Below are 27,032 nucleotides of genomic sequence, written 5' to 3'. Positions count from 1 at the left end.
AGGGAAAGATATAACTAACTGAATGAAGAGTTTCAGAGAATAGCAAGGAGAGATGAAAAGCTCTTCTTAAACAATGCAAAGAAATTCAGGAAACAATAGAATGGGAAAGACTAGAGATCTCTTCAAAGATTGGAAATATCAAAGAAACATTTCATGCAAGGAAGAGCATGATAAAGGACAAAAAAAGGTAAGGACATAACAAAAGCAGAAAAGATTAAGACATGGCAAGAATACACAGAACTATACAAGAAAGGTCTTAATGATCCAGATAACCATGATGGTGTGGTCACTCACCTAGAGGCAGACATCCTGGAATCTGAAGTCAAGTGGGCCTAAGGAAGCTTTACTACAAACAAAGCTAATGAAGATGATGAAATTCCAGTTGAGCAATTTAAAATCCTAAAAGATGATGCTGTTAAAGTGCTGCAATCAGTTTATCAGCAAATTTAGAAAACACAGCAGTGGCCACAGAACCAGAAAAGGTCAGTTTTCATTCTAATCCCAAAGAAGGGCAATGCCAAAGAATGTTCAAACTACCACACAATTGCAGTCATTTCACATGCTAGGTTAGGCTCAAAATCCTTCCAGCTAGGCTTCAGTGGTATGTGAACTGAGAACTTCCAGATGTATAATCTGGGTTTAAAAAAGGTAGAGGAACCAGAGATCAAATTGCCAACATCCGGTGGATCATAGAAAAAGCAAGGGAATTCCAGAAAAAAATATATACTTCTGCTTCATTGACTATGTGAAAGCCTTTGACTGTGTAGTTACAACAAACTGGGAAATTCTAAAAGAGATGGGAATACCAGACCACCTTACCCGTCTCCTGAGAAACCTGTATGCAGGGCAAGAAGCAACAGCTAGAACCTTACATGAAACAATGGACTGATTCAAAATTGGGAAAGGAGTAAGGTAAGGCTGTATATTGTCACCCTGCTTATGTAACTTATATGCAGAGTACAACATGCAAAATGCTGGACTGGATGAATCACAGGCTGGAATCAAGATGGCTGAGAGATATATCAACCTCAGATATGCAGATGATACCATACTAAAGGCAGAAAATGAAGAGGAACTAAAGAGCCTCTTGATATAAGGGAAAAAGAAGAGTGGAAAAGCTGGCTTAAAACTCAACATTCAAAAGACTAAGATCATGGTATCTGCTCCATCACTTCATGGCAAAGAGAAGGGGAAAACATGGAAGTAGTGACAGATTTTCTTGGGCTCCAGAAATGCTGTGGACAGTGACTGCAGCCATGAAATTGAAAGATGCTGGCTCCTTGGAAGGAAAGCTATGACAAAACTAGACAGCGTATTTAAAAACAGAGATATCACTTTGCTAACAAAGGTCTGTATAGTCAAAGCTATGAGTTTTCCAGTAGTCATGTATGGATGTGAGAGTTGAACCATTAAGAAGGCTGAGCATCAAAGAATTGATGCTTTCCAACTGTGGTGCTGAAGAATCCTCTTGAGAGTCCCTTGGACTGCAAGGATGCCAAACCAATCAATCCTAAAGGCACTCAATCCTGAATATTCATTGGAAGCACTGATACTGAAGCTGAAGCTGTAATACTGTGGCCACCTGATATAAAAAGTCAACTCACTGGAAAGGATACTGATGCTGGAAGATTGAAGGCAAAAGGAGAAAGGGGCAGCAGAGGATGTGATGGTGAGATAGCATTACTGACTCAATGGACATGAGTTTCAGCAAACTCTGGGAGATAGTGGACGACAGAGGAGCCTGGCATGTTGTAGTCATGGAATCGTAAAAAGTCAGACACTACTTAGTGACTAAACCATGATCAAGTGGGATTTATCCCAGGGATGCAAGGATTCTTCAGTGTCAAAAAATCAATCACCATATTAACTGAAGAATAAAAACTATATGATCGTCTCAAGAAATGCAGAAAAAATTTCTGATAAAAGTCAACATCCATTTCAGTTGCTCAGTCGTGTCTGACTCTTTGTGACCCCATGGACTGCAGCATGCCAGGCCTCCCTGTCCATCACCAACTCCTGGAGTTTACTCAAACTCATGTCCGTTGAGTCAGTGATGCCATCCAACTATCTCATCCTCTGTCATCCCCTTCTCCTCCTGCCCTCAATCTTTCCCAGCACAAAGGTCTTTTCCAATGAGTCAGCTCTTCACATCAGGTGGCCAAAGTATTGGACTTTCAGCTTCAACATCAGTCCATCCGGTGAACACCAGGACTGATCTCCTTTAGGATGGACTGGTTGAATCTCCTTGCATCCATTTATGATTTTAAAAAAACAAACTCTACAAAGTGGGAATACAGGAAACCTACCTCAATATAATAAAGGTCATCAGTGCAAAGAAATGGAGGAAAACAATAGAATGGGAAAGACTAGACATTACTTCAAGAAACTTAGAGATACCAAGGGAACATTTCATGCAAACATGGGCGCAGTAAAGGACAGAAGTGGTATGGACCTAACAGAAGCAGAAGATATGAAGAAGAGTTGGCAAGAATACACAGAAGAACTGTACAAAAAAGATCTTCATGACCCAGATAATCACGATGCTGTGATCACTCACACTCATCTAGAGCCAGACATCCTGGAATGTGAAGTCAAGTGGGCCTTAGGAAGCATCACTACAAACAAAGCTAGTGGAGATGATGGAATTCCCATTGAGCTATTTCAAATCCTAAAAGATGATGTTGTGAAAGTGCTGTACTCAATATGCCAGCAAATTTGGAAAACTCAGCAGTGGCCACAGGACTGGAAAAGGTCAGTTTTCATTCCAATCCCAAAGAAAGGCAATGCCAAAGAATGCTCAAACCACCGCACAATTGCACTCATCTCACATGCTAGTAAAGTAATGCTCAAAATTCTCCAAGCCAGGCTTCAAGCAATACATGAACTGTGAACTTTCAGATGTTCAAGCTGGTTTTAGAAAAGGCAGAGGAACCCGAAATCAAATTGCCAACATCCACTGGATCATTGAAAAAGCAAGAGAGTTCCAGAAAAACATCTATTTCTGCTTTATTGACTATGCCAAAGCCTGTGACTGTATGGATCACAATAAACTGGAAAATTCTGAAAGAGGTGGGAATACCAGACCACTTGACCTGCCTCTTGAGAAACCTATATGCAGGTCAGTAAGCAATAGTAGAACTGGACATGGAACAGACTGATTCCAAATAGGAAAAGAAGTACGTCAAGGCTGTATATTGTCACCCTGCTTATTTAACTTATATGCAGAGTACATCATGAGAAATGCTGGGCAGGAAGAAGCACAAGCTGGAATCAAGATTGCTGGGAGAAATATCAATAACCTCAGATATGCAGATGACACCACCCTTATGGCAGAAAGTGAAGAACTAAAGAGCCTCTTGATGAAATTGAAAGAGGAGAGTGGAAAAGTTGGCTTAAAGCTCAACATTCAGAAAACTAACATCATGGCATCTGGTCCCACCACTTCATGACAAATAGATGGGGAGACTGTGGAAACAGTGTCAGACTTTATTTTTGGGGCTCCAAAATCACTGCAGATGGTGATTGCAGCCATGAAATTAAAAGACACTTACTCCTTGGAAGGAAAGTTATGACCGACCTAGATAGCATATTAAAAAGCAGAGACACTACTTTGCCAACAAAGGTCCATCTAATCAAGGCTATGGTTTTTTCAGTAGTTATGTATGGATGTGAGAATTGGACTATAAAGAAAGCTGAGTGCCAAAGAATTGATGCTTTTAAACTGTGGTGTTGGAGAAGACTCTTGAGAGTCCCTTGGACTGCAAGGAGATCCGACCAGTCCATCCTAAAGGAAATCAGTCCTGGGTGTTCATTGGAAGGACTGATGTTGAAGCTGAAACTCCAATACTTTGGCCCCCTGATGAGAAGGGCTGACTCATTTGAAAAGACCCTCATGCTGGGAAAGATTGAGGGCAGAAGGAGAAGGGGATGATGGAGGATGAGATAGTTGGATGGCATCACTGACTCAATGGACATGGGTTTGGGTGAACTCCAGGAATTGGTGATGGACAAGGAGGTCTGGCATGCTGCAGTCCATGGGGTCGCAGAAAGTCGGACACGACTTACCAACTGAACTGCACTGAACATACATGACAAATCCACAGATAACATCATATTCAACAGTGAAAAGATAAAAGTATTTCCTCTAAGATCAGGAACAAGACAAGGTTGCCCCTACTCTTGCCACATTAAACATGGTTTTGGAATTCCTACAAATCAGAGAAGAGAAAGCAATAAAGGAAACACAAATTGGAAAAGAAGAAGTAAAACTTCTGTTGTTTGCAGAGGACATGATACTATGCACAGAAAATCCTAAATATGCAAGCAGAAATCTACCAGAACTCATCAATGAACTCAGTAAAGCTGGAAGATACAGAATCAATACCAGAAAAATCTCTTGCATTCCCATATATTAACAACAAAAGATCAGAAATATTAATTAAGAAAACAATCACATTTCCTGCTATATCAGAAGAATAAAATACCTAGGAATAAACCTACTTAGTGAGGCAAAAGACCTGTACTCCAAAAACTATAAGTTGTTGATGAAAGAAACTGAAGGTGACACAAACCAATGGAAAGATATGCTATGTTCTTGGATTGAAATAATCATTATTCTAGAAATTAGTATACTACCAAAGGCAATACACAGATTTAATGAAGTTCCTAGCAAATTATCAATGGCATTTTTGGCAGAACTAGAACAAATTTTTTTCCCTTAATCTGTACAGAAACTCAAAAGACCCTGAATACCCAAAGAAATCTTGAGAAAGAAAAATGGAGATGGACGAATCAGGTTCCCTGGCTTCAGACCATATTACAAAGCTATAGTCATCAAAGCAGTATGGTACTGGTGCAAAAACAGAAATATAAATCAATAGAATGGGAGAGAAAGCCCCGAAATAAACCCATATACCTATGGCCATTTAGTCTAACACAAGAGAGCCAGGAATATACAATGGAGAAAAGATAGTCTCTTCAATAAGTGGTGCTGGGAAAACTGGACAGTTACATGTAAAAAAAATGAAATTAGAACACTGTAGCACACACAAAAATAAAGTCAAAATGGTTTAAAGACCTAAATGTAAAGTCAGATACTATAAAGCTCCTAGAGGAAAACATAGGCAGATTACTCCTTGAACTAAACCACAGAAATATCTTTTTGGATCCATCTCTCAGAGTGATGAAGGTAAAGACAAAAATAAACAAATGGGACCTAATTCAGTTTAAAAGCTTTTGCTGACAAAGGTCTGAATAGTCAAAGCTATGGTTTTTCCAGTAGTACTGTATGAATGTTAGAGTTTGACCATCAAGAAGGCTGAGTGCCAAAGAATTGATACTTCCAAATTGTGATGCTGGAGAAGACTCTTGAGAGTCCCTTGGAGTGCAGGGAGATCAAATCAGTCAATCCTAAAAGAAATCAACCCTGAATATTCAATGGAAGGACTGATCCTGAAATTGAAGCTCCAATACTTTGGCCACCTGATGCAAAGAGCCAACTCATTGGGAAAGACTTTGATCTTGGAAAACATTGAAGGCAAGAGGAGAAGGGGATGGCAAAAGATGAGATGCTTGGATAGCATCACCAACTCAATGGACATAAGTTTGAGCAAACTCTGGGAGATAGTAAAGGACAGGAACGCCTGGTGTGCTGCAGTCCATGGGGTCACAAAGGGGTGGACATGACTTAGTGACTGAATAACAACAACATAGCAAAAGAAATCATTAAAAAAAAATGAAAAGAGAACCTAGAGGTTGGGACAATATATTTGCAAATGATGTGACCAATAAGAGATTAATTTCCAAAATATACAATACACACAGCTTATACAATTTAATATACAAAAACCAAATGACCCAATCATTAAATGGGCAAAAGATGTAATGCACATTTCTCCAAAGATGTACAGATGGCCAAAAAATACATGAAAATGAGCTCAATATCACTAGTTATTAAAGAAGTGCAAATCAAAACTTCAATGAACTATCACCTCACATGGGTCAGTATGGCCATCATCAAAACATCTACAATAAATGCTGGAGATGGTGTGGAGAAAAGGGAACCCTCCTACACTGTCGGTAGAAATGTAAATTGATACAGCCACTACAAAAAACAAAATGGAAGTTTCTTTAAAAACTAAAAATACAGCTACTGGGGCTTCCCTGGCAGTCCACTGCAGCAGGCACAGGTTTGATTCCTTTTGGGGGAACTGGGATCCTGCACACCATGCAGTGTGTGTGTGTGTGTGTGTGTGTGTGTGTTTAATTAATTAATTTAGAAAAGAGAGTTACCATATAATCTGCTATCCCACTCCTGGGCATATATCTGGAGAAAACCATAATTTGAAAAGATACGTGTGCCCCATTATTCATTGCAGCACTATTTACAATAGCCAAGACATGGAAACAAGTGTCCATGAACAGATTAATGGATAAGGAAGATATGGTATATATACACGATAGAATATTAGTCATAAAAAAGAATGAAATAATGCCATCTGCAGCAACATGCATGGACCTAGAGATTATTATACTAAGTGGAGTAAGTCAGAAAAACAAATGCCATATAATATCACTTATATGTGGGCTGTAAAATATCACACAAAAGGGACCTATTTACAAAACAGAAATAGACTCACAGACCTAGAAAACAAACTATGGTTACCAGAAGCAAGGGGAGGGATAAATTAAGAGTTTGAATTAAAATATACACTCTACTATATATAAAATAGATAACCTAAAGGGACCTACTGTATAGCACAGAGAATTATACTCAATATCTGTAATAACTTGCAATTGAAGAGAATGGGAAAAAAAATACACACATACACATATATGTATTACTTTGCTATACACCTCAAACTAGCACATCATCATAAATCAACATTTCAGTTTAAAAAATTGTTTAAAAAAGAATGTCAACATCACTAATGATCTGGGGAATGCAAGTCAAAACCACAAAGTTATTATCTCAAACATGTCAGATTAGCTGTTATCAAAAATGCAAAAAATGACAAGTGTTATTAGCAAGGATGTGGAGAACAGGGAACACTTGTACGCTGTTGGTGGGAATGTAAATTCGTGCAGCCACTATTAAAAACAGTATTGAGGTTTCTCAAAAAATTAAAAATAGAACTACTATGTGATACAGCAATTCCACTTCTGGGTATTCATCTGAAGAAAATAAAAACACTAGCTCAAACAGATAAATGTATCCCCAAATGCACTGCAGCATTATTTCCAATATCTAAAATATGGAAGCAAACTAAATGTCCAGCAACAGTTGTGTGGATAAAGAAAAGGTGAAAAAATATATATATATACATATAATGGAATATTATCCAGTTGTAAAAAAGATTGAAATCTTGCCATTTGTGATAACATGATGGACCTTGAGGGCATTATGCCAAGTGAGATATGCCAGACAAATACTGCATGATCTCTCTTAAACAATGAATCTAACAAGACAACAATAACTAAAAACCAAAAAACTGACCTCATAGAGACTGAATTGATGGTTCCAGTGGTAGTAGAATGGGGGAGGTGACATAAATAGGATGAAAGGGTAAAAAAGGTAAAAAATTAAAAAAAAAATGTTTTAAGAAACTTAGTCTATCAAGTGGTATGAAGTGAACCACAAAGACAAATTTTGAAATGCAGTGATATGCAGATTGAATACTATCGGAACTGAGAGGGGATAGGATCTGCTAGAGGACTGGTAAGGCTTCAGGAAGACACAGTATCTGGATAATCACTGTGGACCTTCTAAGAGGTAGAAGAACATGTGTTTTAGGGTGTTTTATAGGAAATGGAAAGATGTTCATGCTGTTAAAAATATACATCCAATTATTTCCAGCTGATTCAAGACAATGATTCCAATGTACAGCTCTTAAGAGATTCTACTGGCAAAAAAATACTAAGTTTAGCATGGCTGAGAGTTAGCTGTTTCCCCACAACCTTGTTTAAAAGGATACAATGAAAGTAAGTCTTAGATCAAATTCTGCCTAGAACATGTATTTGTTAAGCGTTCTTACAACTTCCGCTGCAGCACACTGAAGAACAGCCATGGCTCTGCGATACCAACTGGCTGTGGGCCTCAACAAGGGCCGCAAGGTGACCGCGAACGTGGGCAAGCCGAGGCACAGCCGCTGCTGCGGGCGCCTCAGCAAATACACCACGTTCATGCGGGACGTGATCTGGGAGGTGTGCGGCTTCACCCCTTATGAGCAACAGGCCATGGAGCTGCTCAAGGTCTCCAAGGACACATGGGCCCTCGAGTTCATCAAGTAAAGGGTGGGCACACATGTCTGCACCAAGAGGAAGAGAGAGGAGCTGAGCAATATCCTGGTTGCCAGGAGGAAAGGGGCAGCCAAGAAGGACCAAGCCCTTCCCCTCTGTGCACAATAAATTATTCCAGAAAAAAAAAAAAGGAAACACATTATTACAAGCAAGCACAAAACTGTCCATACAACTTGTTTTGTCAGGCTGATAAAGTCCTAGCCCATTACCAGTTTGAGTGATTTGATCACACTCTGTATGACAGGTTCACTCATACTAGATGTGATAATATTCCTTTAAACAGACCAGTTCAATTCAGACGTGCAGTCATGTCCGATTCTTTGCGACCCCATGGACTGCAGCATGCCAGGCCTCCCTGTCCATCACCAGCTCCCGGAGTTCACCCAAACTCATGTCCATTGAGTCGGTGATGCCATCCAACCATCTCATCCTCCATCGTCCCCTTCTCCTCTTGCCCTCAATCTTTCCCAGCATCAGGGTCTTTTCAAATGAGTCAGCTCTTCTCATCAGGTGGCCGAAGTACTGGAGTTTCAGCTTCAGCATCAGTCCTTCCAGTGAAATTCAGGACTGATTTCCTTTAGGATGGACTGGTTGGATCTCCTTGCAGTCCAAGGGACTCACAAGAGTCTTCTCCAACACCACAGTTCAAAAGCATCAATTCTTCGGCACTCAGCTTTCTTTATAGTCCAACTCTCACATCCATACATGACCACTGGAGAAACCATAGCCTTGACTAGACGGACCTTTGCTGGCAAAGTAATGTCCTGCTTTTTAATATGCTGTCTAGGTTGGTCATCACTTTCCTTCCAAGGAGGAAGCGTCTTTTAATTTCATGGCTGCAGTCACCATCTGCAGTGATTTTGGAGCCCAGAAAAATAAAGTCAGCCACTATTCCCACTGTTTCCCCATCTATTTGCCATGAAGTGATGAGACTGGATGCTATGATCTTAGTTTTCTGAATGTTGAGCTTTAAGCCAAATTTTCCACTCTCCTCTTTCACTTTCATCAAGAGGCTCTTTAGTTCTTCACTTTCTGCCATAAGGGTGGTGTCATCTGCATATCTGAGGTTATTGATATTTCTCCCAGCAATCTTGATTCCACCTTGTGCTTCTTCCAGCCCAGCGTTTCTCATGGTGTATTCTGCATATAAATTAAATAAGTAGGGTGACAATATACAGCCTTGATGTACTCCTTTTCCTATTTGGAACCAGTCTGTTGTTCCATGTCCAGTTCTAACTGTTGCTTCCTGACCTGCATGTAGGTTTCTCAAGAGGCAGGTCAGGTGGTCTGGTATTCCCATCTCTTTCAGAATTTTCCACAGTTTATTGTGATCCACACAATCAAAGGCTTCAGCATAGTCAGTAAAGCAGAAATAGATGTTTTTCTGGAACTCTCTTGCTTTTTCAATGATGCAGTGGACGTTGACAATTTGATCTCTGGTTCCTCTGCCTTTTCTAAAACCAGCTTGAACATCTGGAAGTTCACGGTTCTCGTATTGCTTGAAGCCTGGCTTGGAGAATTTTGAGCATTACTTTACTAGCATGTGAGATGAGTGCAATTGTGTGGTGGCTTGAGCATTCTTTGGCATTGCTCTTCTTTGGGATTGGAATGAAAATTGACCTTTTCCAGTCCTGTGGCCACTGCTGAGTTTTCCAAATTTGCTGGCATATTGAGTACAGCACTTTCACAGCATCATCTTTTAGGATTTGAAATAGCTCAATGGGAATTCCATCACCTCCACTAGCTTTGTTTGTAGTGATGCTTCCTAAGGCCCACTTGACTTCACATTCCAGGATGTCTGGCTCTAGCTGAGTGATCACAGCCTCATGATGATCTGGGTCATGAAGATCTTCTTTATACAGTTCTTCTGTGTATTCTTGCCACCTCTTCTTCATTATCTTCTGCTTCTGTTAGGTCCATACCATTTCTGTCCTTTATTGAGCCTATCTTTGCATGAAATGTTTCCTTGGTATCTCTAATTTTCTTGAAAAGATCTCTAGTCTTTCCCATTCTATTGTTTTCTTCTATTTCTTTGCATTGATCACTGAGGAAGGCTTTCTTATTTCTCCTTGCTATTTTTTGGAACTCTGCATTCAGATGCTTATATCTTTCCTTTTCTCCTTTGCTTTTTGCTTCTGTTCTTTTCACAGCTATTTGTAAGGCCTCCTCAGACAGCCATTATACCTTTTTGCATTTCTTTTTCTTGGGGATGATCTTGATCCCTGTCTCCTGTACAATGTCACAAACCTCCGTCCAGAGTTCATCAGGCACTCTATCAGATCTAGTCTGTTAAATCTATTTCTCACTTCAACTGTATAATCGTAAGGGATTTGATTTAGGTCATACCTGAATGGTGTAGTGTTTTTCCCCACTTTCTTCAATTTCAGTCTGAATCTGGCAATAAGGAGTTCATGATCTGAGCCACAGTCACCTCCTGGTCTTGGTTTTGCTGACCGTACAGAGCTGCTCCATTTTTAGCCGCAAAGAATATAATCAATCTGATTTTGGTGTTGGCCATCTGGTGATATCCATGTGTAGAGTCTTCTCTTGTGTTGTTCAGACAAGAAACAACCAAAACCATGGTTAGTCCCAAAGTCTGGCCATGTCTGACAAACCATGGTTAGACCCAAAGTCTGGCTGTGGAACTACTGGGGGTCACTATGGCAGTGCCCTGAAGAGCCAGACCTGAGATGCCCTGGGCTGAAGAATGTAGTAAATGAGGTAGAAGACTTATATGCTGACAACTATAAAACATTAATAAAGGAAATTGAAAGTGAAGTCGCCCAGTTCTGTCCAACTCCTTGCAACCCCATGGACTGTAGCCTACCAGACTCCTCTGTCCATGGAATTTTCCAGGCAAGAGTACTGGAGTGGGTTGCCATTTCCTTCTCCAGGGGATCTTCCTGACCCAGGGATTGAACCCGGGTCTTCTGCATTGCAGGCAGACGTTTTACTATCTGAACCACCAGGGAAGCCCTGAGGAAATTGAAGATGATTCAAAAAAATGGAGAGAGACCATGCTCTTGGACTGGAAGAGTTAATATTGTGAAAATGGTCATACTACCCAAAGCATCCCTATCAAATTACCCATGACATTTTTCACACAAATAAAATAATCCTAAACTTTCTATGGAACTATAAAGGACCAAGAATTGCCAAAGCAAATCTGAAAGAAAGAAAAAAAAAAAAAAAAAAGAACACAGCAGGAGGCATAACCCTGTGTCAGATTTCAGACAATATGACAAAGTTACAGTAATCAAAACAATGTAGCATTGGCACAAAAATGGATCAATGGAACAGAACAGAGAGCAGGGAAATAAACCCACACACCTAAAGGTACTTAATCTTTGACAAAGGAGGCAAGAATATACAATGAAAAAAGTCTCTTCAGCAAGTGGTGTTGGGATAGCTGGACAGCTACATCAGTGAAATTAGAATGCCCTCACCCCATACACAAAAATAAAGTCAAAATGGCTTAAAGACTTAAATGTAACACATGACACTATAAAACTCCTAGAAGAGAATAGGCAAAATATCTCTGACATTAACTGTAGCAATATTTTCCTTAGGTCAGTCTCCCAAGGCAATAGAAATAAAAGCAAAAATAAACAAATGGGACCTAATCAAACTTATAAGTTTTATACATCAAAGGAAATCATAAACAAAAAGACAACCTACAAAACAGGGGAGAAAATATTTGCAAGTGACATAACTGACAAGGACTTACTTTCCAAAATATATAAACAGTGCATACAATTCAACAACAATAATAGAGACAACCCAAGTGAAAAATGGACTTAAGACCTAAGTAGACATTTCTCCAAAAAAGAAATACAGGTGGCCAATAGCATGAAAAGATGTTCAACTTCACTAATTATTAAGAGAAATGCAAACCAAAACTATAGAGAATTACCACCTTATATCAGTCAGAATGGACAGCATTGAAGAAAAGTCTACAAGTAACGAATACTGGAGAAAAGGGTATCCTCCTACACTGTTGGTGAGAATGTAAACTGGTACAGCCACTACAGAAAACAGTGTGGAGGTTCCCCAGTAAACTAAAAATAGAATTACCATATGATCTGTAATCCCACTCCTGGACAAATATCCAGACAAAACTATAATATGAAAATATACATGTACCCCTCTGTTCATAGCAGCACTACTCACAATAGCCAACACGTGGACACAATCTAAACATTCATCAACAGATGAATGTATGAAGATGTGGTACATATGTACAATGGAATACTACCTAAGCCATAAAAAAGAACAAAATAATGCCATTTGTAGCAACATGGATGGAACTAGATATTATCAATACTAAGTGAGGTAAATTAAAAAAAAAGACAAATACCACATGATATCACTTATATATGGAATCTAAAATATGGCCCAAATGAACCTACCCACAAAACAGAAACAGATCCACAGACATAGAAAGCAGACTTATGGTTGCCAAGGGCAGTGGGGTAGGAGATGGATGGAAGGCAAATTTGGGGTTAGCAAATGCAAACTATCATATTAATATACAGAATGGATAAACAAGGTCCTACTATATAGCACAGAAAACTGATGTATTCAATATCTGTGATAAATCACAATGCAGTATCATATAAAGAAGAATGTGTATATATATGCAGCTGAATCACTTTGCTTTACAGCAGAAATTAACACAACACTGTAAGTCAACTGTATTTCTATTTAAAAAAAACCCCATCTAATATTTGCAAAAAAGAAAAAAGACAAGTCACAAACTACTACAAAGCCATTTCAGGGCCTACATCTGATACAGGGTTTCTATCCAGAGTATATAAAGTACTTCCAATTTTTTTTTAAAGTCTAATTTTTTAAAAAAATATATCTTTAATTGAAGGAAAATTGCTTCACAATATTGTATTGGTTTCTTCAATACAACATGGATCAGGCATAGGTATATGTATGTACCCTCCCTCTCAAACCTCCTTCCCACGTCCCACCCCATCCCACCCCTCCAGGTTATCACAGAGCCCTGGCTGGAGTTGCCTGAGTCATATAGCAAATTCCCACCACCTATTTTACATATGGTAGTATGTATGTTTTCATGCTACTCTCCCCATTTCCCCCACCCTCTCCCTCCCCTTAGTGTCCACAAATCTGTTCTCTATGTCTGCATCCCTATTGCTACCCTGCAAATAGGTTATTAGTACCATTTTTCTAGATTCTATATATATGGGTTATAATATAATATTTATCTTTCTCTGACTTACTTCACTCTGTATAATAGGCTCTAGGTTCATCCACCTCATTCTATAGAACTGACTCAAATGTGTTTCTTTTTCTGGCTGAGTAATATTCTATTGTATATATGTACCACAGCTTCTTTATCAGTTCATCTGCCGATGGACATCTAGGTTGCTTCCATGTCCCAACTATTGTAAACAGTGCTGCAGTGAACACTGGGGTACATGTGTCTTAGAAAATAACTTAATTTTTTAAATAGGCAAAAAGTTTTAACAGAATAAAGAAGAGATGCAAACAAATGAACATATTACAAAGTGCTCAACATTAGTCATTAGGGAAATAAACTAATTGGATACAACTATACACTCACTGAAATGTGGTTGTTTTTGTTGTTCAGTCACCAAGCCCTTTCTGACTCTTTGCAACCCCATGAACTGCAGCGTGGCAGGCTTCCCTGTCCTTCACTATCTCCTAGATTTGCTCAAACACATGTCCATTGAGCCAGTGATACAATTCAGCCATCTCATCCTCTGTCACCCCTTTCTCCTCCTGCCCTCAACTTTTCCTAGCATCAGAGTCTTTTCCAGTGAGGTGGCTTTTTGCGTCAGGTGGCCAAAGTATTGGAGCTTCAGCATCAGTCCTTCCAGTGATGCTATTAAAGTGCTGCACTTGATATGCCAGCAAATTTGGAAAACTCAGCAGTGACCACAGGACTGGAAAAGGTCAATTTTCATTCCAATCCCAAAGAAAGGCAATGCCAAAGAATGTTCAAATTACCATACAATTGCATTCATTTCACATGCTAGCAAGATTATGCTCAAAATCCTTCAAGCTAGGCTTCAGCAGTATGTGAACCCAGAACTTCCAGATGTACAAGCTGGATTTAGAAAAGGCAGAGAAACCAGAAATCAAATTGCCAACATACGCTGGATCACAGAAAAAGCAAGAGAATTCCAAAAATAATCTGCTTATGCTTCATTGACTATGCGAAAGCCTTTGACTGTGTTCAGTTCAGTCACTCAGTCATGTCTAACTCTGCAACCCCACGGACTGCAGCACGCCAGGCTTCCCTGTCCATCACCAACTCCCAGAGCCTACTCAAACTCATGTCCATTGCGTCAGTGATGTCATCCAACCATCTCATCCTCTGTCGTCCCCTTCTCCTCCTGCCTTCAATCTTTCCCAGCATCAGGGTCTTTTCAAATGAGTCAGCTCTTTGCATCAGGTAGCCAGAGTATTGGAGTTCATCCTAAAGGAAATCAGTCTTGAGTATTCATTGGAAGGATTGATGCTGAAGCTGAAACTCCAATACTTTGGCCACGTGATGCAAGAACTGACTCATTTGAAAAGACCCTGATGCTGGGAAAGATTGAAGGTGGGAGGAGAAGGGGACGACAGAGGATGAGATGGTTGGATGGCATCACTGACGCAATGGACATAAGTTTGAGTAGGCTCCAAGAGTTGCTGATGGACAGGAAAGCCTGGTGTGCTGCAGTCCATGGGGTTGCAAAGAGTCAGACACGACTGAGTGACTGAACTGAATAGTACATAAACAAGTAGGATACCCAGCTTGACAAATTGATTAAATTGTGTCTCTGAGGAAGATTAAGTCTATTCTACTTTTATATTCTAATGTGGAAATACTAGATTGGCCAAAAGGTTCATTTGTGTTTTTCTGTAAGATGTTATGGTAAAACCCAAACAAACCTTTTGGCCAACCCAGTATAAAAACTACTCTGTATAAATCTGGATTCATTTTACAGAAATAAGCAGGAAGCCTCCAGCATCCATGGAAGTCAGGTGGAAAAATTCTGTTCTTTACTTATCCTCCTACCTCAGCCATAGCTTCCAAATGGATGAAAAGTCTTTACAGAGAGCCTGTGTTACCATGGAGTACAGTTCTCTGTTGGATGTAAGTCTAAGAACACAGGGGAGGAGTATGCAGAGAGGGCTGGGTTATGTCTCAGGGAGCATCATGAAAAGCAGGTGAACCAGAGGACAGGACACCAAGACTTGTTCTCTTGCTTGGACTTTGCTATTTGACTGGCCTTTATAATATTCTGGAATTGCAGTACACAATTACTGTTTTCATCTTGTATTCTCATCACATTCTTTCTGCAGCTCAATTCCAAACATGGTGGCTCTTTAGAAACTAAATGTTGAGGAATTTAAAGTGAGGAGCAAGCTGTGAGATGCATGGAATATTAAAAACTAGGATCAAGGTTAGTTGCTATTGGTGTAAATTTTGTATGTATATCCAAATAACAATGATGTCCTTTGAGATTGTCTTGGAAAAGTCATTTGAATAGACCACTCCCCTCCCCCGCCACCAACGAAATCAACAAAAACAACAAGAATGCGGAAATGAGGTAAGTGGAGTTGTTTGGGTAAATGCCTTCTTTCCATTTATTGTGTACCAACCTCGTCTTTAAAAAAAAAAAAAAAACAGTTAAAAGATTATGGCAATTAAAACCTGCTTTAGTTACAAGTTTATCAAGAAGCATTTAAAGGATACTTCATTTCTAATACTATCTTAATGATAAAGTACCTTTAATTTTATTAAAGCCATTTCGTATCTCTTTCTCACAGGTTTTAATTATAAAAGCTGTCCTTAACATTTTACACATATACAGTTTCCTCCATCACCTAGCCAAGAAATTTCCAAAAGCATTGCAGTTTTTTTAAAAAAACACAATATACTTATGGCCATTATTTTTCCATCCTTTTTTAAAAAAAAATTCTCGAATGTATTTTACATTCTGGTTCCATTCTTCTGACTATACACATTTGTAAACTTTCACATTTCTATTCTTTCTAAGGGCCATTGTTCTTCCTCTTCTGTCTCACTTGAAACGTATCCATTAATGAGTAGCAAAGAAAAGCATCTTGGTGTGGGACAGCCTGGAGGCTTTGGAGCCATGAAGACCTGGACTTGGATGCTGGTACCAGTACCTATCTTGGAGCAGTGATAGAACACCTTTGTTTCTCTTTCAGCATCTGTAAAGTGGAGATAGTAATGGTATCTGCCTTGCAGTGTTGTCATGGGGATTAAATGAGATGATGTATGTTCCAAAACAGAGCCACCCTCACTCTCCACTTTTTGCTAAGTACTCTCAAAATCTTTTTATATTAACATTAATACCAGCACTGGTTGAATACCATACCCTATGCTAAGTAGGTTATATATACTATCTAATTTAATCCTTACAACCACTGTATAAGTCCTAGTATTGTGTCCAGCTTGCAGAGGAGGTAACTAAGGCTTAAAAAAGAAAAAAAAAAAAAAATCAAGTTACTTGTTGACTCAAAGTTACTCAGGGGATAAGTGGCAAGACAAGAGACCCGCATGTGCCCTGTCTTGTTTGGGAGCCTGAGCCCTGGTGTACTGACTGCCTTCTTGCTGAATTTCTGTATCTGACTGACCGTTGACCTCCCTACTCTTCTTCTAGAGAGACCATGTTTCCCTTCTTGTTCAAGAGACATTTTCTAGCTTTGATTTTATAATGATTTTATCATCTCAAATATTTACCAAGCAAAATGGATATAAGTTAACAAATTTAACACTGAAATGGACAGGGTGCTTTATTTTTTGGTATAAAACCTCTCCTATGAGTTTCCATCTTTGTCTCAAACTTCAAATTTTGTAGCCACTTTCTGACATAGTAGCAACCTTGCTTGCAAATTCATAGATCCCTTAGGTCATGTTTGAGAGTGCCCGGCATTTCAAATTGTCTCATTTCCCCACGCCTTTTCCACACTGCCCACTGCCTATCTTCTTTCTCTCCAGAGCCATACTTCCTTTTTACCAATCTTAAAACATAAGGCAGGAGAGATTCAGGATTTTCTGTTCCATTCCATCTTTTCCACATGAAAATGGAGTAATGGAAAATGATGCTAAAGTCTTTGGACCTTGTGCAGTAGAGTCTGACTTGGTTGATGATGTTTGACTTCTGAGGCCTGTAAGCCTACTCCTGTGTCCCACACTTGGGCAAGCTGATGGACAGCTCGGGCGCTCCCTCCTTGGCGCCAGCAGGAAGTTCAAATCTCACTGCAGGAAGCTTCACCCTGACCTCACCCCTAACCATGATAAAACCCACACCACTCCTCTGCTTGTTCTCAAGCCATTTTGAATCAACTTGGGAGCCTCCTCTGCTCTCTCCAGAAAGTCTTGTTAGAAGAATAATAAATCTTTCACACCTCTTGGTGTCATGGAGGTGGCACTAATCTTGACATCAGAACCAAATTTGGGGTGGAGGGTCCATTCTGTTCCTGCAGAGGCTCCATAGTGCCTGATGCTGAAGGAAGCCTTGTTCTTCTTCCTCTCATAAATTGCTTTCTGCGTTTGTGATCTTATAATATTTGGTACCAGAAATTGCTCGACCACCTGACCACTATTCCAATGCTGACTCCTAAATCTCCTTTGAACTCACTGTATTTCCCTTTTTTTTTTGGCTTTATTGGTGAGGACCAAAAATTCTCACCTGCCTATCTTTATTTGTACTTCTTTAATAACATTCCCCTTCCTTCTGTGTTCATGATTTTAATTTGGATTACTTCTTGCTCCAGTTCTACAGGGCACTCTTTATTCACTTTGAGTATTATCAAATGCCAGATATGATCATACAGAAGCAAACAGATTTATTGGGAAATGAGTATTTCTAGTCATGGTCCCACAATTTTTCAACCACAATGACTCTTCTACCTTAACAGTGATTATATATTTAGTGAAAGTTACAAATACTGGCTATAATTATTGGAAAGTTGTTTTAAAAGTAATTTATTTTTGGTGAAAACTAATTTATTTTGGATGAAAAGATAATATATGTGTATGGTACCCAAATGGTAGACAAGGAAGGCTCCGACTTACTTCAGACTCCCCTCCCCTTCCCCAGAGGCAGTCACTATAGCACTTTATTGGTATACTTCAAGAAGATTGTAAAGCAAACATTTTATATATACACATATAAATGAGTGTTTATATATACGTGTATATATATGTGTATATATGTACATATACATACATAAGCATTAAAATTTTTTAAATTAAGATTTTGTTTATTTTTGGTTGTGTTGGCTTTTCTCTAGTTGCAGGGAGCAGGGGCTACTCTCTAGCTGCAGTGGGCGGGCTTCTCACTGTGGCGGCCTCCTCCTCTTACAGGGAAGCACAGGCTCTGGGCATGGGCTCCAGTAGCTACAGCTCACGGGCTCAGTAGTTTTGGTCCCCGGGCTCCTTAGATCACAGGTTCAATAATTGTGGCACTCAGACTTAGCTGCTCCTCAAATATCGAACCTGTGTCTCCTGCATTGGCAGGCAAATTCTTTGCCGCTGAGCCACCAAGGAAGCCCAAGCATATTTTAAAATTATACTTTTATATATACTTAGAGAAACACTTTAATAAACTTCACAAATAGAAATATGTGATCCTAATGTGGACATGAGAATGTCAGAGACCTTGTCTATCTTAAATTCTGTGTCCCATATCACGTACACGTTCTACCTCATTCTTTTAACAGCAAATTTTCCTCCATTTTCTCAATTTGTCATAATGTATTTAATTGAGGCTGTGTGATGAACATTTAGGTTCTTTCTGACCTTTTCTCTTAGCAGACTAAATTAATGAGAATAACACACAATGCTTCTCACATGTTGCTTTTACACTCTGATGCTTATAATTTTTTTTTTAAGGAATATGCCATAAAAATTGATCATCCTATTACAATTTGGGGTTTTCTATTTTGAAGAAAACCTATTCAAGTTGCTTAAACATGAAATAACCAGTAAAAAGTGTGGCACTCATTGACAAACAGCCAAAGTGGCATCCCTGACTGAAAAAAAAAATAAGTATTTTAGAACAAAGTGGTCACTTAAATTTTTTTAAATCTGCCAAATCTCCCAGGAATGAACAGATGTTATCTGTGAATTGACTGTAAGACGCTGTGCTTGTTCACCAGTTTGCTCTTGAACAATTTACTAGGAATTAAAAGATGAAAAATTTTAAACAATGAAAGTATTGCTTACATAGCAGAATAGGTTTAAGCAATTTAAAACAACTCAAATATTTCAGATTGAGAGGAACAAAAACATCTGGGAGAGAATCCTTGGTTCATTAAAATTATCACCTGGGTCCCACACCTCCTCTCATTTTGAAAAAAACAGTCCCCAAAGAACCACTGGTCAACGGAACACAGCAATGTTATCTGACTTATAAAAGATAGCTAAATATCACAGTCTAAGAAAATGTGAAATATACCTGGAAAAAGAGCGAACAGAGAATCTCATCAATGTGCCCTCCGAAGAACTGGGAGATTCGTTTCCCATAAACACTTGATTCACAGAACCAAGATTTATCTCCTAACCAATGAATATCCGCCAAGAATTTCTCTCCATCCTCAAGGCAATGAACTCACCGCTTGGATGGTTGTTGGACATCCCCCTCTTTGCACTCCCTGCCAGTAAAAACAGCCCTCAGTAGATTGGCCTGCAGCTTGCTGGAGCACTTGTTTTCAAATCACAGTTCCTCTGCTATTCCTGACTTAATTTCTGATAATTCATGCTTGCCTTAGTTTATCTCCGTTAACAAAGTTATAGATGCCAAATTTAAACCAGCTGAGACAAATCAGGAAATTCACTCACACACAACTAGGAAGTACAGTGTGAAACTGGCTCAGCTGTATTCAAGGTTTCACGTATCCTCGGGGCTCACTCCGGTTTGACTTCTGAGCTCTCCGGCCTTGGTATGTTTTCTCCTTTTCTCCTGTACACAGTTTTTTCATACAGCCAGGAAAGATGGCCCTTTATAGGACCAGACTCATAATACAGTCCAACCTAGCAAATGCAGCAGACAAAATTACTTCTCCTTCTCAATTTTGGTTGGGCCAGAGTATCTCAGAGACACAGGGTATGAGAGCCCCCAAAGGACAGGGTTGGAGGGATGATACATACATATATTATATACACACATACAGCTAAGTTACACAGTTAAGGAACTAACAGCCTCATGGGAAAGACAAGAGTAAACAGAAAGCTGTAGTTTTGTGACATTGTGCTCAGAAGACCGAGCACCCAAATCTTTGTTTTTAAAAATGGATTCAACCTTCCATGGTTAATATCAACGTTGCCTCATCTGAGTACATGCATAGTACTTGAACTTTATACTTCATTTCTGTTAAGTACAACATTTTCTCATGCAAAACTGTATAGTAGCTTACTCAGCCCTCTTCCCCTACCTTCCTCCCATCCACCATGACCCTAATCTCAAGATAAAAGAAGCTTATTCTGACTTTCAAATGAGCAACGTTTTCTAGTCTATTTTCCCAGATATGCCAAGCTTATTTTTTTTCATTTGTGTTTCTGTATACATTGTCATCCATTAAGATTTCAAATAGTATTTGCGGGGGACAGGGGAGCACAGAAGCACCAGAAAAATTAAATAAATGCCAGTTTCTAAAGTAAACTTCCCCTTTCATGGATCATAGCCTTGTTTTGGCAAAAGGGGCTTGTATAACTCCAAGACACTGTGAGCATTGCTGTGTAGGGCCACTCAGGACAGATGGGTCAGAGTGGAGAGTTCTGATAAAATGTGGTCCACTGGAGAAGGAAATGGCAACCTACTTTAGTATTCTTGCCTGGAGAACCACATGAACAGTATGAAAAGCAAAAAAACAAAAATGACACCGGAAGATGAGCCCCTACCAGATTGGAAGGTGTCCAATATGCTACCAGGGAAGAATGGAGGGCAATTACTAATAGCTCCAGAAAGAATGAAGTAGCTAGGCCAACGCAGAAACGACACTCAGTTGTTCATGTGTCTAGTGGTGAAAGTAATCGATGCTTTTGAATTGTGATGCTGGAAAAGACTCTGGAGAATCCCTTGGACTGCAAGGAGATCAAACCAGTGAACCCTAAAGGAAACCAACCCTGAATATTCATTGGAAAGACTCATGCTGAGGGTGAATCTCCAACACTTTGGCCACTTGATGCAAAGAACTGACTCACTGGAAAAGACCCTGATGCTGGGAAAAGACTGAAGGCAAAAGGAGAAGGGGGAGGCAGAGGATGAAACAGTTAGGTAGCTCAATGGAGATGAATTTGAGCAAACTCCAGGAGATGGAGGTCAGAGGAGCCTGGTGTGCTGCAGTCCATGGGGTTGCAGAGAGTCAGACACGACCCAGCAACTGAACAACAAAAAAGTAAACTTCAGGCAGCCTCATTCTGAAATGCCGTTTGGAATATATGTAAAATCTCAGATATTTAAATTGAAGGACACTTAAAAAGTCAATATTTAAATGTTGAGACATTTCTTCATAGGATTCTGAAGAGAAAACAAAATATAAATGATAAAACTTGATAATAAAAATAACCAGAAGTGAAGCATGCATAAAGGTTGACTCATTTAGGTAAATTCCTCAGAGCCTAACTGGCATTTCCATGGGTGGTGATAACAAAATTAGTTTTAGGATGCCCAAAGCTGATTTCCTAAGACCAGCAGAGAAACATAGAAAGTGACGGTAGGCTTTTAAAAAGTGACTTTGATTTCTATAGAAAAAGAAAACATTTTTAGACATTGCCAGAGGTGCTTAGGAACAATACATTGCATGTCAATGTTTATCTCAACCCAGAAAGGTAAACAAGCCATTTACAATGCCTTTATCCATGGCTCCCTTAAAGTTAGCTGGAGTCCTTTTGCCTGCGGCGTGAGTGCAGAATACGAGCTGCGGCAGCCGGAGTCATGGCAGGACAGGCATTTAGAAAGTTTCTTCCCCTCTTTGACCGAGTATTAGTTGAAAGAAGTGCAGCCGAAACTGTAACCAAAGGAGGCATTATGCTTCCAGAAAAATCACAAGGAAAAGTATTGCAAGCAACGGTGGTAGTTGTTGGATCAGGCTCTAAAGGAAAGGGTGGAGAGATTGAACCAGTTAGTGTGAAACTTGGAGATAAAGTTCTTCTCCCCGAATATGGAGGCACCAAAGTAGTTCTAGACGACAAGGATTATTTCTTATTTAGAGATGGTGACATTCTTGGGAAATATGTTGACTGAAATAAGTCACTATTGAAATGGTATCACGTGAAGCCGCCCATTCCACTGAAGTTCTGAAATCTTTCATCATGTAAATAATCTCCATGTTTCTCTTTTATAATAAACTAAGGATATAAAAAAAAAAAGTTAGCTGGAATCTTGGGCACCATAAACACTATATAATGAAATTACTGAATGTATCCTAGAGTTGGATGGCATTACTGACTCAAACTTTGAGTTTGAGCAAGCTCCGGGAGTTGGTGATGGCCAGGGAAGCCTGGTGTGCTGCAGTCCATGGGGTCGCAAAGAGTCGGACACGACTGAGCAACTGAACTGATCCTAGAAAATAATGAAAGCTTGGAGAAGCTATAGACAACTCAGCACCTCCTCTGTGGGAGATTCCTGTCTATTTAGAACTTTGATGCAAAAGAGTTAAAAGTCTGACCTAGGCAGGAGGCTACTAAGGAAACAGGCTAGTAGAGACAAACACTGAAATCAAGGAGCTGAAGGGAGTCAGGAAGGACTGTTATCCTGATGCTTTAGGAAAATGAGGAAATTCTGCAAAGTACTGATGGTTCACAGCTCGTAAAAATGCAAAGAAGGGGGTTTCCCTGGTGGCTAAGTGGTAAAAAAAAAAATCTGCCTGGTAATGCAGAAGACACAGGTTCTATCCCTGGTCTGGGAAGATCCCCCATACTGCAAAGCAACTAAGTCTGTGAGCCACAACTGCTGGAGCCTACATGCTCTAGGGCCCAACAAGCCGCAGCTACTGAAGCCTACGTACCCAGAGCCCATGCTCCACAACGAGAGAGGCCCCAGCACAGCACAGAGAGTAGCCCCTGTTCGCTGCAACTAGAGAAACAGAAAAGACTAACAGAAAGCAAACATATTCTAAAACTGGGCAAATATGGTTGTTGAGAGCTGGCATCAGAAGAAAATCTGCATGCTCTGCGTGTGGTTTTTTCTGTCTGAAAACAACAGAAAGGTCTCTTTTAGAATAAGCAAAATCGAATTCAGTTTGGCTTTATTATCACTCAAAACCAGGCATTGGCCATTAAATACTGCTCATATGTATACTGTTTTGCTTTGAGTTAGTTGCATTTAACAGATTTTTACCTTCATAGAACTATAAACAAAATGGACAATACACTGGACCCGCCCTCCTATTACTTAAGCCCAGTTCAGCTATAATTTACGCAGCCAGAGCTGGCCAGGTTGCAGATTTGTTGTTTTTGTTCACTTGCTAAGTCATGTCTGACTCCTTGCAACTCCATAGACTGTAGCCCACCAGGCTCCTCTGCCCATGGAGTTTTCCAGGCAAGAAAACTTGGAGTTTCATGGTAATGCAAGAAAAATATTGGAGTGGGTTGCCATTTCCTTCTCCAGGGGATCTTCCCAATCCAGGGATCAAACCCACGTCTCCTGCATTGGTTGCAGAGAGTCTCTACCGAAATACCCATTCTCAGAGGAGAAAAGAAAATCTGCAGAGGCTTTACCTAAGATATCCTACTGTCCCTGTTAGGAGACTGCCCTTTGCACCATGCAACAGAATACTTACCATTAGTATCTGAACATCTCACCTACAGAAAAACATGAAGGTGACAGGGGCTGCACTGCACAGGAATCCTCAAATGACAAATGGATCACAGGGTCTTTTTGAAGCAGCATCTTCTCAGATGCTTGTTTATAAATAACAAGGCGGGGGGCAATAACAGACAGTCTTCTAAGGCATTGCTGGTTAACTACCAATTAAAACCAATGATAAATCTGTAGTAATTAGTTTAAAAATTATATACATGTATTATATATATATATATTTATATTAGGGTGTATATGGATACAAAACAATGAATCTATGAGCCATGCTGTGTAGGGCCACCACAAGACGGATCAGTCATGGTAAAGAGTTGTGACAAAACGTGGTCCACTGGAGAAGGGAATGACAAAACGTGGTCCACTGAAGAAGGGAACGACAAACCATTTCAGTATTCTTGCCTTGAGAACCCCATGAACAGTACGAAAAGGCAAAAAGATAGGACACTGAAAGATGAACTCCCGAGGTCGGTAGGTGCCCAATATGCTATTGGAGATCAGTGGAGAAATAACTCTAGAAAGAAAGAAGAGAAGGAGCCAAAGCAAAAACACCACCCAGCTGTGGATGTGACTGGTGATGGAAACAAGGTCCAATGCTGTAAAGAGCAATATTGCATACATAGGAACCTGGAATGTTCGGTCCATGAATCAAGGAAAATTGGAAGTGATCGAACAGGAGATGGCAAGAGTGAACGTTGACATTTTAGGAATCAGCGAACCTAATGGACTGGAATGGGTGAATTTAACTCAGATGACCATTATATTTACTACTGAGGGCAAGAATCCCTTTGAAGAAATGGAGTAGCCATCATAGTCAACAAGAGAGTCTGAAATGCAGTACTTGGATGCAGACTCAAAAACGACAGAATGATCTTTGTTCATTTCCAAGGCAAACCATTCATGGTAATGCAAGTCCATGCCCTGACCAGTAATGGTGAAGAAGCTGAAGTTGACTGGTTCTACAAAGACCTACAAGGTCTTCTAGAATTAACACCCAAAAAAAGATGTCCTTTTCATTATAGGGGACTGGAATGCCAAAGAAGGAAGTCAAGAAACACCTGGAGTAACAGGCAAATTTGGCTTTGGAGTACAGAATGAAGCAGGGCAAAGGCTAATAAGAGTTCTGCTAAGAGAATGCACTGGTCATAGCAAACACCCTCTTCCAACAACACAAGAGAAGACCCTACACATGGACATCACCAGATAGTCAACACCAAAATCAGATGGATTATATTCTTTGCGGCCAAAGATGAAGAACAGTCAGCAAAACCAAGACCAGGATCTGACTGTGGCTCAGATCATGAACTCCTTATTGCCAAATTCAGACTTAAATAGAAGAAAGTAGGAAAAACCACTACACCACTCAGGTATGACCTAAATCAAATCCCTTATGATTATACAGTGGAAGTGAGAAACAGATTTAAGGGACTAGATCTGATACAGACTGCCTGGTGGACTATGGACGGAGGTTCGTGACATTGAACAGGAGACAGGGATCAAGATCATCCCCAAGAAAAAGAAATGCAAAAAGGCAAAATGACTGTCTGAGGAGGCCTTACAAATAACTGTGAAAAGAAGAGAAGCGAAAAGCAAAGGAGAAAAGGAAAGATATGCCCATTTGAATGCAGAGTTCCAAAGAATAGCCAGGAGAGATAAGAAAGCCTTCCTCAGTGATCAGTGCAAAGAAATAGAGGAAACCAATAGAATGGGGAAGACTAGAGATCTTTTCAAGAAAATTAGAGATACCAAGGGAATATTTTGTGCAAAGATAGGCTCAATAAAGGACAGAAATGGTATGGACCTAACAGAAGCAGAAGATATGAAGAAGAGGTGGCAAGAATACACAGAAGAACTGTACAAAAAAGATCTTCACGACCCAGATAATCACGATGGTGTGATCACTCACCTAGAGCCAGACATCCTGGAATGTGAAGTCAAGTGGGCCTTAGAAAGCAACACTATGAACAAAGCTAGTGGAGGTGATGAAATTCCTGTTGAGCTATTTCAAATCCTGAAAGATGATGCTGTTAAAGTGCTGCACTCAATATGCCAGCAAATTTGGAAAACTCAGCAGTGGCCACAGGACTGGAAAAGTCAGTTTTCATTCCAATCCCAAAGAAAGGCAATGCCAAAGAATGCTCAAACTACTGCACAATTGCACTCATTCACACGCAAGTAATGCTCAAAATTCTCCAAGCCAGGCTTCAAGCAATACATGAACTGTAAACTTCCAGATATTCAAGCTGGTTTTAGAAAAGGCCAACATCCGCTGGATCATCGAAAAAGCAAGAGAGTTCCAGAAAAACATCTATTTCTGCTTTATTGACTATGCCAAAGCCTTTGACTGTGTGGATCACCATAAACTGTAGAAAATTCTGAAAGAGATGGGAATACCAGACCACCTGACCTGCCTCTTGAGAAACCTGTATGCAGGTCAGGAAGCAACAGTTAGAACTGGACATGGAACAAAAGTACATCAAGGCTGTATACAGTCACCCTGCTTATTTAACTTATATGCAGAGTACATCATGAAAAACGCTGGGCTGGAAGAAGCACAAGCTGGAATCAAGAATTGCTGGGAGAAATATCAATAACCTCAGATATGCAGATGACACCACCCTTATGGCAGAAAGTGAAGAACTAAAGAGCCTCTTGATGAAAGTGAAAGAGGAGAGTGAAAAAGTTGGCTTAAAGCTCAACATTCAGAAAACTAAGATCATGGCAAGCGGTCCCACCACTTCATGACAAATAAATGGGGAAACAGTGGCTGGCCTTATTCTTTTGGCCTCCAAAATCACTGCAGATCGTGACTGCAGCCATGAAATTAAAAGACGCTTACTCCTTGGAAGGAAAGTTATGACCAACCTAGACAGCATATTAAAAAGCAGAGACATTACTTTG

At 39.9% G+C, this 27,032-nt stretch overlaps 1 protein-coding gene and 1 pseudogene across 1 annotated transcript; both read left to right on the top strand.

Annotated features, from left to right (window-relative positions):
* Nucleotides 1-8,064: 8,064 nt before the first annotated feature.
* LOC122453180 lies at nt 8,065-8,410 on the top strand (annotated as a pseudogene).
* Nucleotides 8,411-10,160: 1,750 nt separating this feature from the next.
* On the top strand, nt 10,161-22,655 carry LOC122453181 (10 kDa heat shock protein, mitochondrial-like). Its single transcript, XM_043487065.1, has 2 exons — nt 10,161-10,167; nt 22,221-22,655. Exon 2 carries the CDS (start codon nt 22,251-22,253, stop codon nt 22,557-22,559), a length of 309 nt encoding a protein of 102 aa, XP_043343000.1. The 5' UTR covers nt 10,161-10,167; nt 22,221-22,250; the 3' UTR covers nt 22,560-22,655.
* Nucleotides 22,656-27,032: the final 4,377 nt, after the last annotated feature.

The sequence above is a fragment of the Cervus canadensis genome, chromosome 14, assembly GCF_019320065.1.
Source record: "Cervus canadensis isolate Bull #8, Minnesota chromosome 14, ASM1932006v1, whole genome shotgun sequence".
NCBI classification, from domain to species: Eukaryota; Metazoa; Chordata; class Mammalia; order Artiodactyla; family Cervidae; genus Cervus; species Cervus canadensis.
Note: the sequence above shows the minus strand (reverse complement) of the source record. Positions and strands in the feature narration are given on the sequence as shown.